The sequence below is a fragment of the Epinephelus lanceolatus genome, chromosome 19, assembly GCF_041903045.1.
Source record: "Epinephelus lanceolatus isolate andai-2023 chromosome 19, ASM4190304v1, whole genome shotgun sequence".
NCBI classification, from domain to species: domain Eukaryota; kingdom Metazoa; phylum Chordata; class Actinopteri; order Perciformes; family Serranidae; genus Epinephelus; species Epinephelus lanceolatus.
In genome coordinates this window covers 27,547,604-27,563,553 of record NC_135752.1, presented here as the reverse complement: position 1 = coordinate 27,563,553, position 15,950 = coordinate 27,547,604, and the positions used below count along the sequence as shown (strand labels likewise).

Here is a 15,950-nt window from a genome sequence, read left to right as displayed (position 1 = left end):
CCCGCTGCCCACCCTCCAGCCTCCACTGCTTAACTAACGTTTGCCTTAATATAATGTAATCAATTTAATAATAAGTTGTTCAAAATGTTCTATTGTCCAGTGTGCTCTCGTTATTATTTCTCTCTTATTTTATTTTCATTTAGGTTTGACTGGCACGCTTTAATCACGTCATCTCGTGACACCTGACAGGAATTAGACCTGATTATGTCAACAAACCAACTATCAAATATTTGCATAATAGTTGTTGATGGAAAGGTGCATAAATTCTCATTTTCTTGTGCGGAAATTCTGAAAATTCAGTCCAAATTTGTGCTATATTCAGATGGAGAATTAGATTTTTTGCAGTGCCAAATGAGTGTCAAGATCAGCACAATTCATCTTGATTAAGTGTAACCTTCCTCTTTGTCCCCTTCTTTTTTAAATTATTTTTCTACATACATAGTCTTGCATACAAGTTATAAATCCCTGTTATTTTAATTACTGTGTATCCTGTCTTTTTCATACATTGTTGTCAGCCTGGTCCCTTTTAAAAAAACAAGACTGAATATGACATTTTGAGTTTGACCTGGTTGCATTGTATCAAGCATTTTTTTTCTGGTCAGGAAAAAGCCTAACAATCAGTTTCCAACCTTTCAAAGATAAACAACTATTTTTATATATATAAGGAGTTAGGGCTTAACAAAATAAAGCTGGTGGGTGGCTATTGTTAGGCAAGCAAAAACATTTGCATGAAAAGTGCCCTGATGCAGGTGACCTAGTGAAAAGGGGTTCTTAAACATTCCCTCCACCGAGGTTTCAGAAAGCTCAAGTTATCTACAACCAGGGCAGCAAAAGACAGCAAAGCTGTTTCAAAAGGCCTAGAGAACAGAGTTTCTGGCTGACAATATCTGGCGATGTTAGGTCGAGGAAGGATCAGAATACCCTGGGTGTACAACTCTCCACCTCTCTTAAGCCCTAAGGAAGGGCGGTGTCACACCCTGATTGGCCCAGAGGGGAAATGTGCCAAGCTGCTCTCAGTTCTCATTAAATAGCCAGTTCCCACACCCTGCACAACAGGTGATCTGAATAAACCTCCAATCAACTCAGGGGAATTGTGACTTTCAGCAAAAATGAGTTGAGAAAAGGGAAATGACAGCATGTCCCAAAGAACTGCTACAATGTGTTTTTAATAAGCAGCTCAATATGAAGAGACTTTCAGCACTAAAATATCCAAACAGTAAATTCAAATTCTTTCCAGTAAAAGGCTTTTGTAAAACGTGCATGGTTCTGCTTAAGGAACAAAGCCATATTAACACTGAGGACCATATTTAGTGGGATTAAAGCGACTTCTGTCATCACTCTGACACTCATTACTACAGTATAAGAACATGCTCTCAGGTCCTACCATGAGGGAGTGTCTGTTGGCTGACAGCAGTCCCGTCCCGTACCCGCTGCTCAGAGCGCCCATGGCGCCGTTGTGCGTATGTGCGGCCCCGATGAGGTTGTGCATGTCACCGTGCCCACTGGCCATACCCGTCGACGGTCCCACCGCGTGGCTCCGCAGTACGTGGATGGCATCGTCCAAACGCTCCAGACGGTCCTCGATACGACTTTGCTGCAGAGCGAAGAGACGAAGAGAGGGATGAGAAACATGCTGGAGTTTTCTTTCAGAAGCAACTCTGAATGTAGTTCAAGTTCTGATGTAGTTTGGATGAAAGAGAAAAGCCCAGGATGTCCTGATCTCTGTGATTCATTAAAGCTGAAGACAAATTATAGACCTACAGATTATGAGTTCTGAGTCTGGTCTGGTACAGTAGACGTGTTTCCACCTAGAGGTTGCTATTATGCAGAAATATGCAGTTCTGTGTCTAAAGATGGGAATCAAGAACCAGTTCCACTTGATTCCACACTGTCAGATCCATCATGATCGTATGCCTCTGAGCTTATCAATTCCTTCAATCAATGCTGCTATGTTTTTCTGACAGTTTCTGATGTAAACTCATGTGTCTACACTGTTGTAAACTTGTACCACGAAGGTTATAATGGAGAGAACCAAACGTTCAAAAGCATGACGCAGGAAGGCTTAGCAGATTTTTTCTTTGATGCAGGAAACCTAAATGAAAACTAATGCCGTACAACTATTCCATCATTTAAAACAGAAACCTCCTTTATTTCCACACAGAAAACTGATCAATCAAAAAGGGAATGCATAAAGAATCAAATTAATAAGCAGAATCAATAATGGCATTGGTATTAGTAAAATCAATTCCCACCCATATTTGTGGCTGTGTGTTACTTAAAAAGTACATTAAGAAATTAAAAGTACAACAATTACATCAGCTGAGCTTTACAGAGCGAGCTCCACCCCAATATGATGAATGTGAATGGAATTCATATACATGTATATATATATATATATATATATATATATATATATATATATATATGTATATATATGTATTAGACATGTACACAGTGTGGTGTGTGTGCGTGCATACCAGAGAGTGCAATGGAGCCGCCTCATAGTTTGGCGATGAAGCTCCCTGTCCACCGTTCCTGGACCAGACAGCTGAACTGGCAGCTAGGAGAGAGGAGACATCATCAAGAGAGGAAATTGGGAAAGAGGTGTTGGAATAATAACTAGAGACTCAGTGAGTTTTGTGTATTTGTTTGGTTTAGTTTAAATTGACATCCCTTCATCTGCATGCAAGTCCTGTGACAGACTGCCACCCTGCCCAGGGTGAAACCTGCCACTCACCCAGTGCATGCTGGGATAGGCTCCAGCCCCCTGCGACCCTGCACAGGCTAAGTGCGTACAGAAAATAGATGGCTGTCTGCGTGTGGATTAGAGCCAAAACCTCCTCTCCCTTTATACATTTCAGAAAGAAACCACTCAATGTAGCGCCAAACGCCAGACAAAACATCTTTACACACGAGGAGTGTTTCATCGTATCCACTCGTGGTGCTCGGACATAATACACAGTGAGATGAGGAAGAAAAGACAAAAACAAACCAACTCATATCTCATAGCAGAAATGCTAATATCAGGCTTTTGTCTTTGAAAAGGTACAAGTGGTTGATTAGCATGGGCCCTCTGCAGAATAAACAAGCTTTGTGTCTCTGTTCTTTTCTGCTTTTGTGTTCGCCATCGCTCTGAAGGGTTGTATCTGAATCGACAGGTCTCATTAGCTGGTAAACAGAGAGACAGCGACTTGTGTGAATTGACATTAATATGAGGCTCTGAGTGATAATGAGCTGGTATACGGAGGCCTTTCAACGGCGTTTCCAGATGTGAGACAAGCTTTAAAGCACTGAGTTCACCCGTATCACTACAAAGCATGTTACGCTACCAGAAATGTAGTAGTCAATACCAGTACCAGTGAAATTCTACAATTCTCAATACCTTATCTCATTCCACAGTTAAAAAACAAAAACAAAACAATAAACCCCATGTGCTTAAACATACAATCTTTTAACAAAAACAATTGAATTGAATTAAAGTAGTCTATGTGGGTTCATGTGATTTTGTGGGCGAAGACAATATATTACCCACAGCATATTAACATATTTCATGTTCAGCATTTGTACATGTATGATGTGACGGTTGGTCTTTGTGGTATTTGTCCCAACCCTCCTCCACTGTGATTGGATGGCTGGGTAAGAAGCGACAGTGACAAGTGCAGCGTTCTCTCCAAAGTAAACATTTTTTGATTGGGAAATTTGCTGTACTTCAAAATAAAGTGTGTTTATTACAAATGTGAAACAGTCACACGTCACTTGCGGTCCATTGCATTGCAGTCCATTTTGGACCATGACACATCAGTTGGGAACCACTGGTTTAGAAGACAGAGGCGAGGTCATTAAAAAGGAAAAGAAGAGGACCAAAGATTGATCCTTGTGGGACGCCACACAGGATGTTTGCTTCATAATAAGGGGTGCTTTTTGGTAGATAAATACTGGTTTCTATTTCTAAGGTGCCCATGTACCTTTAAAGAACCTTACCAGTAAGGAATTTAATTTGGCGAGAAAAATTTCGGGGCTAACTGTATTGAAAGTTTCTCTCCTGTGTGATGTCATTTGGTTTGGTTTGATACTTTGAATAAAAACCTGCTGCAAACACAATGGTTAACTACGGTTTCCTCTCCTGTATGAGTTCCTGAGTGTTCCTTAAGATTTCCACCAGCAACCCGAAAAAAAAAAACGCCATACATGCAGTGCTCAGAGCAGTGCTGGTGTTTGTAGTATAGCATAAATATGCGGTGCTCCTTTTGCAAAGATCTAACAAAATACGCTGGCCTTAGGAAAACACGGTGAGTTGAGAAAGAGCGGTCACTACAGCTGCACTTGTCACCGTCTTCCACATGTTGTTGTTATCCCATGCTTGTAGATGTTCTTCTTCTGCATTTGGCATTTAACAGCAGACTAGAACACTTGTAAGTGTATATGCTGCCCTGTGACATCCAGAAGAATTGCATCCTGGGCAGAGGTATAGTGGTGGTTGATGAGGTTGTTGTACTATTAGGCAGAAGTGTAGGTTATTGAGGAGGAAGTGCACATACTCTCCTGTATATTCCAATGGCTTTTTGGGGAATAGGAGGGTATATTGTGAACGGGCAGAAAAAGAGTTGGGTACATCCTGTATACCTGAGTATACTCTGCACTAGACTAGACTAGAGAATTTTGGCATCGACTTGGTCCTGAAGTATCGGTTCTCATGATAATGCTCATTACTACAGCTCCATCTGTATCTGGTAAAGCAGATGGTTTTGGTTTAAAGCCCAGTTCAGACCAATGGTTCGCAATGAGACGAAACCGTTTTAGAACGTTGCAGAGAAAAGTTGCAGCAGTGTGAACTAGCTGTCTGATTTCGAATCAAGCCGGCTGATGGTGTCACCTGCAACTCAGCTGGTCAAATCACCAGCAGCTGGTTTTATAATGTAAAGCATATCACCTGTAGTGAAGACTGCTGGTCAAGTCAAAATGACCACGGACAGTGTGTTCTGTCCCCACCAAGCCCTCTGTTTCCGTCCTCGCAGTATGCCGGTGTCGGCCAGTGGGCCACTCTTGTTTTATGTTTTCCGCCATTTCCTCACTACAATAAATGCAACTGTAGCCAGTATATCACTATCCTCATTCATCTTTTAAGAAGCAACAAATTATATTTAGCCACAAAATAAGCCTGAAAAGCAGGAAATCAGAATGGAAGTCCAGAGAGTTGTTGCACAGAGATGATAAACCATCTTATTTAGTTGCAATGGTGTGAACCAGCAGGTTTTTAGAATGCTGCAGAACGGAGCGTTGCAAGTAATTGCATGTTTCTTGTTGTGAATCACTGGCGTGAACTGGGCTTTACGTGTCCAGGTTCTTAGAGTTTCTATCTCTTCCATTCACGACCAGAGTGCTGGGGTAGTGAATGGAATTCAATTTGAGGGGAATATAATGTTTAAAAAAAATCAGAAGCAACACATATGTCTAGACACACCAACAGTGTCCTTGTTACTCAGGGTAAAAACTCAGAACACACTCAACAGTGTTTAATGGAACTACTGTCCACAAAAAAAAAAAAAAAAAAAAAAAAACACCCATCAACCAAGCAACCACAATGAAGGCAATGTGAAAGTACCTGAAACTGCAGTTCCTCAAATAGCCACTAGAGGCTGGCTCCAAAAGCATGTCCATGTTTACAGCAGAAATAAACATGTTTACAGCCTGGTACGAAAACGGTGTTGGTCTCTAAAACAGATTTCTTGCTTCATGTCAACTGTTCAGGGAGATGAATTGTCTTACAACCCACAGCTCCACCCTCTGGCCTAAATAAGGTCACTTCTGGTTCCAAAACCTTTAGATGGCAACAGCCATAACGTCAACCTCGAGGCTTCAAAACAGGAGTCCACAAACTGATGGGTTATCTCATGCTGTCAACACTGCCTGCAGTTAGAACCCGTATGTTGTCCACTTATCAGGGTCTGCAAAAATGATTGATCATGTCTATATGTCTTACAATATTGCCCTTGTGTTTACATGCATGTTTGTTTACGTAACAGTGTCACTAACACTTTAGCCAACATGATGCCGGAGTAAACAGCAGAGTTTTCCAGATGATTAAAAGACTGAAACAGAACGGAGAAAAAAAAACCTATACTGAGATTTGTTTTGCTGTAAATGGTAGCTGCACTTGTATGGCGCCTTTCTAGTCTCCCGACCACTCAAAGTGCTTTTACACTACAAGTCACATTCACCCATTCACACACTACCATACAAGGTGCCACCTGATACTCAGTAACCATTCACAGGCTCTCACACACCGATGGAACAGCCATCAGGAGCAATTTGGGGTTCAGTATCTTGCCAAGGATACTTAGACATGGAGGCTTCAGGAGCCGGGGATCAAGCTTCCAATCTTCCGACAGGTGACCCACTCTGCCTCTGAGCCACAGCAGCTCTAATCTAATGCTGTCATTAAAAGTGAATTGCTCGAAGGATTATCGAAGGTTGACGAATTATTTTGTTGGATCAGGAGAAATGTGATGTTGAAAAATGGCTTTCATTTTTTCCCAGTTTGAAAAAGACAACCCAATTAGTGATGCTTTTATCACTCAGGTGTCTCATTTGTCATCTTCTCTTTAATCTTTTTTCTCTTCTTTCTTAATTCCTATTCATGCACTTGTTTTCTCTTATTACGCCTCTGATATCCCATAGTTGTCTTGTCTTTTCTCCTCATCTCTTGTCTTCTCTCCTCGTCTTTCTTCTCTTTACTCGCCCTTATATTCCTATTTTCCTTCCTACTCTTCTCTCCATTGCTTAATTGTCTTCCTCTCTCATTCCTCCATCTCCTCTCCTCCTTTATTCCCTTTCCTTACCCATCCATTCTTGTCCCCCTCCTCTTACTTTCCCTCTGCCCTCACCACTGATCTCTCCTTTGTAACTCTGATCTCATCTCATTAGCTTGTGTTTCTCTTCTTTTTCCCCAAATTGTCTTCCCATTTTGTCTCCCAGTCTTTTCTCTCCCCTCTCCTTTATTCATATTACATGCTCATTTCCATATGCTAATTAATGAATAATCACCTGGGTACATTCATGTGCAAATACAAATATATGTATTAAACGGCAGGGTAAATTATTCCAAGTCCAACACTGTAAAACACCCTCACAGAATTAGCCTTGGATATCAATTTGCATGTAGTTTGCTCTAATAGGCTTCATTTCTAATTTGTAAAAAGTGCGGTAACTCTGACACAATGATAAACACCAATTATGGTTTAGCAGGCAATATCCGAGGCGGCTATAATGACGAGGAGGAGGAGAAGGAAGAGGGGAGGGAGCTGGTGTTTGCAGAGCCGGTAGGTTTGTGAACGATTTGTCGAAGTGGTGCTCGTAATTAAAGCTATCAGTCACAAGGCGCGGCACAGAAATATCAAACGGTGTGTGTAGCAGCGACAATTAGAGACAAATTCGACACAACTATTATTAGGAAAAGTCATTTTTCACTTTAAGGAGCAGGGAGAGTTTACAGCATCAGCCGCGAGGAGGAGTAATTGGTGGAAATAAGAGGAAGAGGAGGAGGAGGGGTAAGAAGAGGAGACACACAGTGCTCATTAATGTGGTTTTATGGTCTTATTTTACATCTAGTGAGAGCATTTAAAAAGCAGAAAATCCTCTTAAATTATTTAGTACAATGTAAAGGTTTATTTAAATGTGTTGATTTAAGTTTCTCTAAATAACCTTTATATTTTTTCCCATTTATTACTTCCTCCCAGAGCTGTGGTCAAGTCAATGTAAAAAACTGTCAAGTCTCAAGTCATTTGAGACTAGTTCAAGTCAAGTCTCAAGTCATTTGATATAGGTTCATGTCAAGTCTGAAGTCATTTGAAACAGTCCAAGTCTCAAGTCATATAAAACAAGTTCAAGTAGAGTCCCCAGTCAATTGAAACAGGTCCAAGTCTTGTCTCAAACCATTTGAAACAAGTTCAAGTCATCCCAAGTCATTTGAAACAGTCCAAGTCTTGTCTTAGGTCCTTCAAAGCAAGTTCAAGTCAAGTCTGAAGTCATTTAATACAAGTTCAGTCAAGTCTCAAGTAACTTGATAGAAGTTCAAGTAGAGTCTGAAGTCATTTGAAACAGTCCGAGTCTTGTGGTAAGTCCTTTGAGGCAAGTTCAAGTCAAGTCTCAGGTAATTTAAAACAATTTCAGGTCAAGCTCTCAGGTCATTTGAAACAAATTTATGTCAAGTCTCAAGTCATTTAAAACAAGTTCAAGTAGAGTCCCCAGTCATTTGAAACAGATCCAAGTCTTGTCTCAAATCATTTGAAACAAGTACAAGTAGAGTCTCAAGTCATGTGATGCAAGTTCAGTCCAAGTTCTCAAGTTATTTAAAACAAGCTCAAGTTGAGTTTCAAGTGGTTTGAGGCAAGTTCACGTTGGGTCTCAAGTCAACAGATCCAAGTCTTGTCTCAAGTCATCTGAAACAAGTTCAAGTTGAGTCTCAGGTCATTTTATACAAGTTCAAATTAAGTCTTACGTAATTTAAAACAATTTTATGTCAAGCTCTCAAGTCATTTAAAACAAATTCAAGTCAAGCCTCAAGTCATTTGAAACAAGTTCAAGTTGAATCTCTAGTGATTGAAAACAAGTTCAAGTCAAGTCCCCAGTCATTTTATACAAGTTCAAGTCAAGTCTCAAGTAATTTAAAACAACCTCAAGTTAAGTTTCAAGTTGTTGGAAGCAATTTAAAGGCGCTATACGTTAGAATGTGGCCAAAACGGTTACTGCACTCAAATTCAAAATACTGCTGCGAGTCGTGTCCGCCCCCCCTCCCCTACAGATTCGAGGTTGCTGGACAGCAGCACACTGGACACTGATTTGTTTGCCCATGGGCGGCTGCCGTGGCAGGGCCGCGTCGCCGCGTCCTTGATCTGCGGTTTTCCAGCGGACTGTTCGAGCAAGTCCGGCTTCTCTGCTGCTAACGCTGCTGCCGGGATACAGCTGAGGAGCCAGCTGCTAATGTTATGTACCGGGACACTGCTAATGCTGCTTGCCGTGCTGCTGTAGCTCAGTCGTAACTTTAACTGATGCTGAGACTCTACTGACTGCGTGACTGGTAGACGGCGGTGGGTGGCACAACAGGCCAAAACACAAATTCAAAACATAAACATGATTTGCGAACCGTAAATTTTTTTTTTTAAATGTGAATATTCTGGCTGTACTATTGTTGTCAGTGAGATCAGTATGTTATATGAACATTATTCCTTAGTCTCTGTGACATATTAGGAGGATTTTACAACTATTTGCTTTAGATTTCTTACATATAGCTCCTTTAACATTGGGTCTCAAGTCATTTAAAACAAGTTGAAGTCAAGTCTCAAGTCATTTGAAAAAAGTTAAGGTCAAGTCTGAAGTAATTTGAAACAAGTTCAAGTCGAGTCTCTAGTCATTTGAAACAGATCCAAGTCTTGTCTCAAGTCATATGAAACAAATTCAAGTCGACTTTCAAGTTGTTTGAGGCAAGTTCATGTCGAGTGTCAGGTAATTTAAGTTCAAGTCAAGTCCTACTTCAATCCATCTCAGCTCTCCTTTAACCATCTGTGCATGTTGGTTCTGTGACAATGCAGTTGGTGTGTTGTGATTGGAGGGTGAGTGTCATGTGCTACCTGTGAGGGAGGGCGGGGAACCAACTGGGGTGGAGGGATTGGACGAAAAGCTGTTGTTCGTGTGATCTGGAGAGTAGATCTGAAAAAATAAAAACATAAAAGTCAGAGAGCCAAGCAGAACAACACCTCCAAACACCCAAAAGTCACATTCATTTTTAAAGACAAACAGAATAGAAAAATAATTACGAAACATTAATTATAAAACCATTTAGCATTAATAAATACTCAACAGGTATCTCACATGCATATGTGCATGAATGAATGTGTGTGTGTGTGTGTGTGCTGCACTTACGGATGCGAGTGCTTTCCCTAAGGCGTCTCCTGTCTGAGAGCCGCTGGCTGCTGAGCTCTGCGCTCGGTTAGCTGTGACACACACACGGCAAAAAGATTAACGTATTCTTGTAAATAAGGATGCTGTTACGACATACATTAATTATTCTGCCTGTTCGCACACCATAGATCCATCCAGTCCAAACTCGAACCTGCAACACTTCTCATTAATACTGATCCACCTGAAAATTAAATGCTGTTACTTTCATTAACGAATTCGTCTTCTCTGTCCACACATACACACACTGTGTAGCAGTTGTGCCTGGTTTCTTTTTTGTTCTTCATTTGTTCTTTTCTTATACCACAGGAAATTAAACAAGGAGTAGAAGAGTGGTAGCTCGCACATAATTGTCCAATGGAGAGTAAGTTAACACATTAATTCAAGAGATTTGTACTATGGATTCCTGTCTGTTGCAGGCTGTAGACCATGATGCATCTCTTTTTTAGAAGCAGTTTATACGTTGGCAGAGCACAGTTATATGAAATGTGATGGTGTGAAACAACTATGGTCAGCTGGTGTAGTTTTACTACTGCTCCACACGTGGATTCAGACATTGTTTCTCATACAACAGTTCATAATACCTGACAAAAAAACACACACAACGGTTCCTATAATATTGAACAAATAGTGCTTCTTCTTGTTTTTGCTTCTGCAATGCTCACTATTCGATCAACTGGCAACTGACAGGAGTTCAACACGCAACCTCTGAGCAGCAGAGCAAAATCTGTGCATGTTCACGGAGAAGAATGCGATGCAACTGCTTCATACCCCTACTGCCATGTTCGAAACTGTCTCCCCTCTGCCTCCTTCCCCTCACTGAAATGACTGAAGGCAGCGATTTAAAGACGGTGCTGTGAGAGTCCTATTGCACATGTAATGTAAACTTATGTACTTAAAAGAACTCTTAAGTATAACAGTATATAACATTCACTGGTTTTACATGGGACACAAACACAGGTCTCCTGGGGGAAAGTCTTCACATTCGTCACGTGATTGCAGCCTTAATTATTATGTGGGTTATGTATGAATTCTGGTGCATTACTTTTCGTAGGTGTACATACAAACAGTGCACGAAAACAGCCCAATTCAAACCATACAATGCATAAAAAATGAACATAGCTTCTGTGATGTCACCCATTGGTTTGAGGACTCCTGTTTTGAAGCCTGTGGATCTGCATTTCGGACGTCACCATCTTGGTTTTTAAGAACCAGAAATGACGATATGTGGACGAGAGGTTGGACTTGTGGAGAAGCGAGGTTGGATCTGATTCACAGACTGTAGCGTCACCTCGCAGAAAGCCTGTCACTCAAGCGGCCCCCCTCTTAAATATGCATAGCTTTAGGCCTTCGGGACAATTCATCCCCATACAGTTTTCATGAATGTTGAAATTAGCAACTAGACCAAAACCATTTTTTGTACCAGGCTGTAAACCTGTTTATTTCTGCTGTGAAGTTGGCTATTTTAACATGGGGGTCTATGGGGATTTATTCTGTTTTGGAGCCAGCCTCAAGTGGCCATCAGAGGAACTGCAGTTGCTGGCACTTCTGCATTGGCTTCATTTTTCAGCCTCAGAGGTTGCTGCTTGATCCAAACAGATCTGCATATACAACTGAAATGAGAAACTTTGCTCCAAATCTATAAATGCCAGTGTGATCAGGCTCCTTGCCAATAAATGTGACAAGAATGAGAGACAGAATTCAATAGGAGCTGACGTTCAACATCTACATTTATCCACATTTTTGCTGACTGACAGCATGTGTTTGTGTGTGTGTGTGTGCGAATGCTGGACTTCAATAGAACTAAATCTGTTTCACACACTTGAAGAGCACTGAGGCCAGAGAGGAAGGAAGTGACCTCACAGGACCAGATGAGCGCCCCCACACACACACACACACACACACACACACACACTGAGGCAGAGAGACATGCTCACAGCTCATCTCTCCTGATAGCAGATCCCAGATGGAAAGTTTACGCTCGCACACACAAGTTAGACACGCGCATGCTGCGCACACACAGTGCAGCAAAAACACATCCTTTCATGGCAAATGACTCCATTACAGAAATTGGCAGGACTGGACTTCTTTAAGCTGTTAGAGAGAAAGAGAGACAGAGAGAGACAGAGACAGAAAGAGAAGAGAGAGAGACAGGAAGCAGCATATGTTTTGGGGTTAAAGCTTCATGTCTCACTCACGCCATACCACTGGCCGAGTAAACCATCCAAGGGATTACTGCTACACACACATACACACACAGGCACACACACACTTGTATCCTGACTTGACGCATAATTTAGAACATGTGCAAGAGAAAATCTTTTTCATAAATGAGAGCTTATAGCTGCAAAGGAGGAGCGCATTCAGGAGATGAAACAGATTTTTCAGGTTTTCTGTCCGTGTCCATCAAAGACTAATGTTTTGTCATTTTATTCTGTATTGTTTTTTAAGTCTTATGTGCAAAATCATATTGTTATTAAATCTGTTTTTTTAATTGGGACAGTTTTATTTTTATCTATTTTTTATTTACTCATTTGCTCTATGCTTAAAATATCCATGTACATCTGCCCTGCAGTTCCTTTGCTGTGTTCCAATCACGTATTACATATTATTACTAGTTTTCATAGAACACTGTTTCTACAGTTAAACAATTGATCAATGTATTTCAACCTTATGTATCAAAAGGAAATGAAGATTTATTGTTTCTTTCTCCTTCTTGGAGCTGTCTCATCACCATGCACAATTGTTTTTTGCAGCTGGGAGTAACTCTTCTATTTCCTGTGAGCATTGCATTATTGGACCATCAACAGCACAACAGTAACTCGGGCATTTCTTTTTTTAGGATGCATGCTGATTTTTTTAAAGTATACTAATCTAACATGTATACAGAGTAAACACACTGCATTCTCAAAATCTTGTGAAACTGGAGTTGGTGGTGCAGTGATGAGGACATGATCCCTCACCAGCTTCCCACCAGTGGTGTTCATTGGAGTACATGACCAAGCTGCAAGCCACTGGACTTCAAATGACATTGCATCCTCTCTTTTGAGAATTAAATATTTTCCGTGAGCTAAAAAAGGGAAATGTGTCGAAAAAAATCAATAAATAAATGCAAAAATAAATGAATAAATAAATAATTAAACAATTAAATAGATAAACAAATAAATAAAAAAATACAGAAAATAAAATAAAAATTAAACAACAACAATAAAACAAAATAAAACAGAATAAAATAAAATAAAATAAAATAAAATCAAATTCAATTAAATAAACAGCAGCTGGGGTCAGGATGGATTCATGTCATTTGCGGAAAAAAGAAGAAGAAAAAAAATCAAAATGTCCACTGAAGTAACTATTTTTCATTATCACTTAATCTGCTGGTCAGACAACAGTAAAAAATGAATAACTAAAGTAAAAAGTGACTTCAATCAAAGATTAGTGTCTCAAATTCTGCATCTGACCAAATATCCCTTCAGTTCCTGAGTGACGGAGTTGAATAATGGCCTGAGACATGTTTTTTTTTTTTTAGAACATTATGATGTCACAGAGAAGCTGACCTATGACCTTATGGATATAAAATGCCATCACTTCATCATTTTAACCTCCCTGTGAGATTTTGTAGTAACTGGCCTACGATTTCTTGAGTTATGGCCAAAATTGTTTTTTATGAGGCTAAAATCTAATCACTACATTCTTGAGTCGCAGTGGATGTTTTTGCAACATTTGAGAAAATTCCCTCAAGGCATTCTTGAGATAACACTGGACAAATAGAAGGAGAGACAACTGGAAAACATAATGCCTCAACCATGGTATAGACACTGCCAACACTTTCGAGCTAGCCAACAGGTCTGTGCGTTAGCTTAGTCACCTTAAGGCTGCGCCACCTGCTGCACGACACAGAGCTGGCTGGACTTACTGTTATTTTGTTGATAGAGAAAATGTTTAAGTGATCGTTATTAAAATCAATTGCAACTGACATGAATCCATAGTGACCACAGCTGCTGCTCTCTGTAAAGACAACTCACCCACTTGTTTACTCGCACAGACCAATGCAGAGAAACGGCTGTAAACACTGTGCGTCCCTGTTTAAGCGTTCATGTGTGCACACACGTGTATCATGAGTTTACATTTAAACAACAGCGGCATGTTTTTTATTAGCTTCATGTTGTGTTTACACTCATCTGCTGGGGCTCGTGTGCGTATGTGTGCATGCGCGCGCGCACGTGTGTGTGTGTGTGTGTGTGGGAGTGTGTGTGCTATCTTTGTGGAATGTTGGATTTGTCTTCCCATGAAAACAAACTTTCAATCTGTTTCTTATTGCTGTCCTATTTGTTCTATGGAACTCAAAGCAAAGGGTCCATATGGCATGCTGTGTGTGCGTGTGTGTGTCTGTGTGTGTGTCAGTGATGTCAAGGTCGAGCCAAAAAGGAGTACAAGTGCTTTTCTCAATTCAGTTACCTTCAGTTTCTGACTGCTCGCCTTCTCCCCTGACACTGACGTTCGGTTTTTAAGTGGTTTAAATCATCTGAGTCTAATCACAGCGGGGACAGTTATCACCGGTTATGTGGCCGTAAATTAAAATGTGGTCTTTGACTAGAAAGGACCCGTAATGTTGTCTTTTAAGTAGTGACTTCAAGTAGCTCCTCTGTTGGTTTTCCAAAGTCAAAACACAAACACAGCGAGTGCATCCAAGTCATCAATCCAAGATGAAAACATCAAAATGATCAGTTACTTTTACACTTAATTAATCTTGTCCATGAGTAAAAGGTGCTGCAGATGGTTTATGATAATAATGAGAGCTCACACACAACAGAGACTGCTGAAGTCTTTGGGAAAAGTCAAGTCTTTGGGGAGTCAAGCGCTAAGTGCAGTCTCAAAGTCAAATCAAAGTCAGCAGTCAAGTCTTGAGTCCCCGTTGTTGTCACTTAAGTCTGAATCAAGTCTGCAGTCTTAAGTCTACAGCTCTGTCACCCATAACCCAAAAATAACTGGTTTATAGGCATTCAAATAATTAAAAAACACCCTGACATGAACATGTGGCCTCACATCAGTGATCACATACTATAAATGGATTAACAAGCTCTCTGAGGCTGTACTTAGACACATCAGTGCTTCCAGCTAAACATTAACGTTAGCAAACATGCTGATGTTTAGCAGGTGTAATGTTTAGCCCGTTGACCATCTTAGTTTAATGTGTTAACATGCTAATGTTTTATAACTGGCACAAGACACAAATAAAAGCAAGGCATTGAGGGGAATCTCATTAAAGGGGAATGACGTCCATTTTCAAAATTTATATATGTTATTTCTATGGTCAAAGACAGTGGTTCCCAACTAGTGAGTTGCGAGTCCATTCTGAATGGACTGCAAGTGATTCGCAACCATGTCAAGTTTGTAAAAAACACACTTCATTTTTAAGGAAAGTGAATTTCCGGCACAGAGCTTTTATTTTGAAGTGCCGTTTCCTGCTGTAGAGTGAGTGACTGACGGACTGCTACTTGACATAGAGAGATGCTGAATGTACTGAACTGTGTGGACCGTGAACTAATGACTGAGGACCCCGTGGCTGGGCCAGTTGGGAACCACTGGACTAAGACAGACCAAAAACATCAATAAACATGAACAACTCTCTCCCAAAACCAAAAGCTAGTGTGCTAAAACGCAAACTTATTGTGATAGGATATAAAGTCTGGAGATGCTCCACTGACAATGAATTGGGACAGATGTTCCAGAGGACACTGAGAACCCCCAGGGTTATGTTCTGGGTATATGTACATTTTCTGTTTCAGAATTGAGAACACTACAAAAGATTTGGGTAAAAAAAGAAAGAAATAAACATTCTGTGTGTCCACAAGAACAGTCTCCCATTCATTGTCTACAGAACAGCTCACAAGTTTGAGACTTCCTTCTCTAGTTTCTGGTTTCGAGTGAGAGTAGCTCATGTTCACAAATATGAATTGAACTTTCCTAGGCCATGGAAATAACATACTGGAATT

General features: G+C 40.5%; 1 protein-coding gene across 18 annotated transcripts in view; it reads right to left on the bottom strand.

Moving 5' to 3' along the window:
- The window catches only part of tcf4 (transcription factor 4), a 305,044-nt gene that overhangs the window by 34,206 nt on the left and 254,888 nt on the right, over positions 1–15,950 (bottom strand). For all 18 annotated transcript variants that reach the window (XM_033646555.2, XM_033646557.2, XM_033646554.2 and 15 more), the window contains 4 exons: positions 9,919–9,989; positions 9,627–9,705; positions 2,478–2,560; positions 1,385–1,594 (listed from right to left, as the gene is read on the bottom strand). In XM_033646555.2, the coding sequence (XP_033502446.1) occupies positions 1,385–1,594; positions 2,478–2,560; positions 9,627–9,705; positions 9,919–9,989 (443 nt within the window). The remainder of the gene's footprint in view (positions 1–1,384; positions 1,595–2,477; positions 2,561–9,626; positions 9,706–9,918; positions 9,990–15,950) is intronic.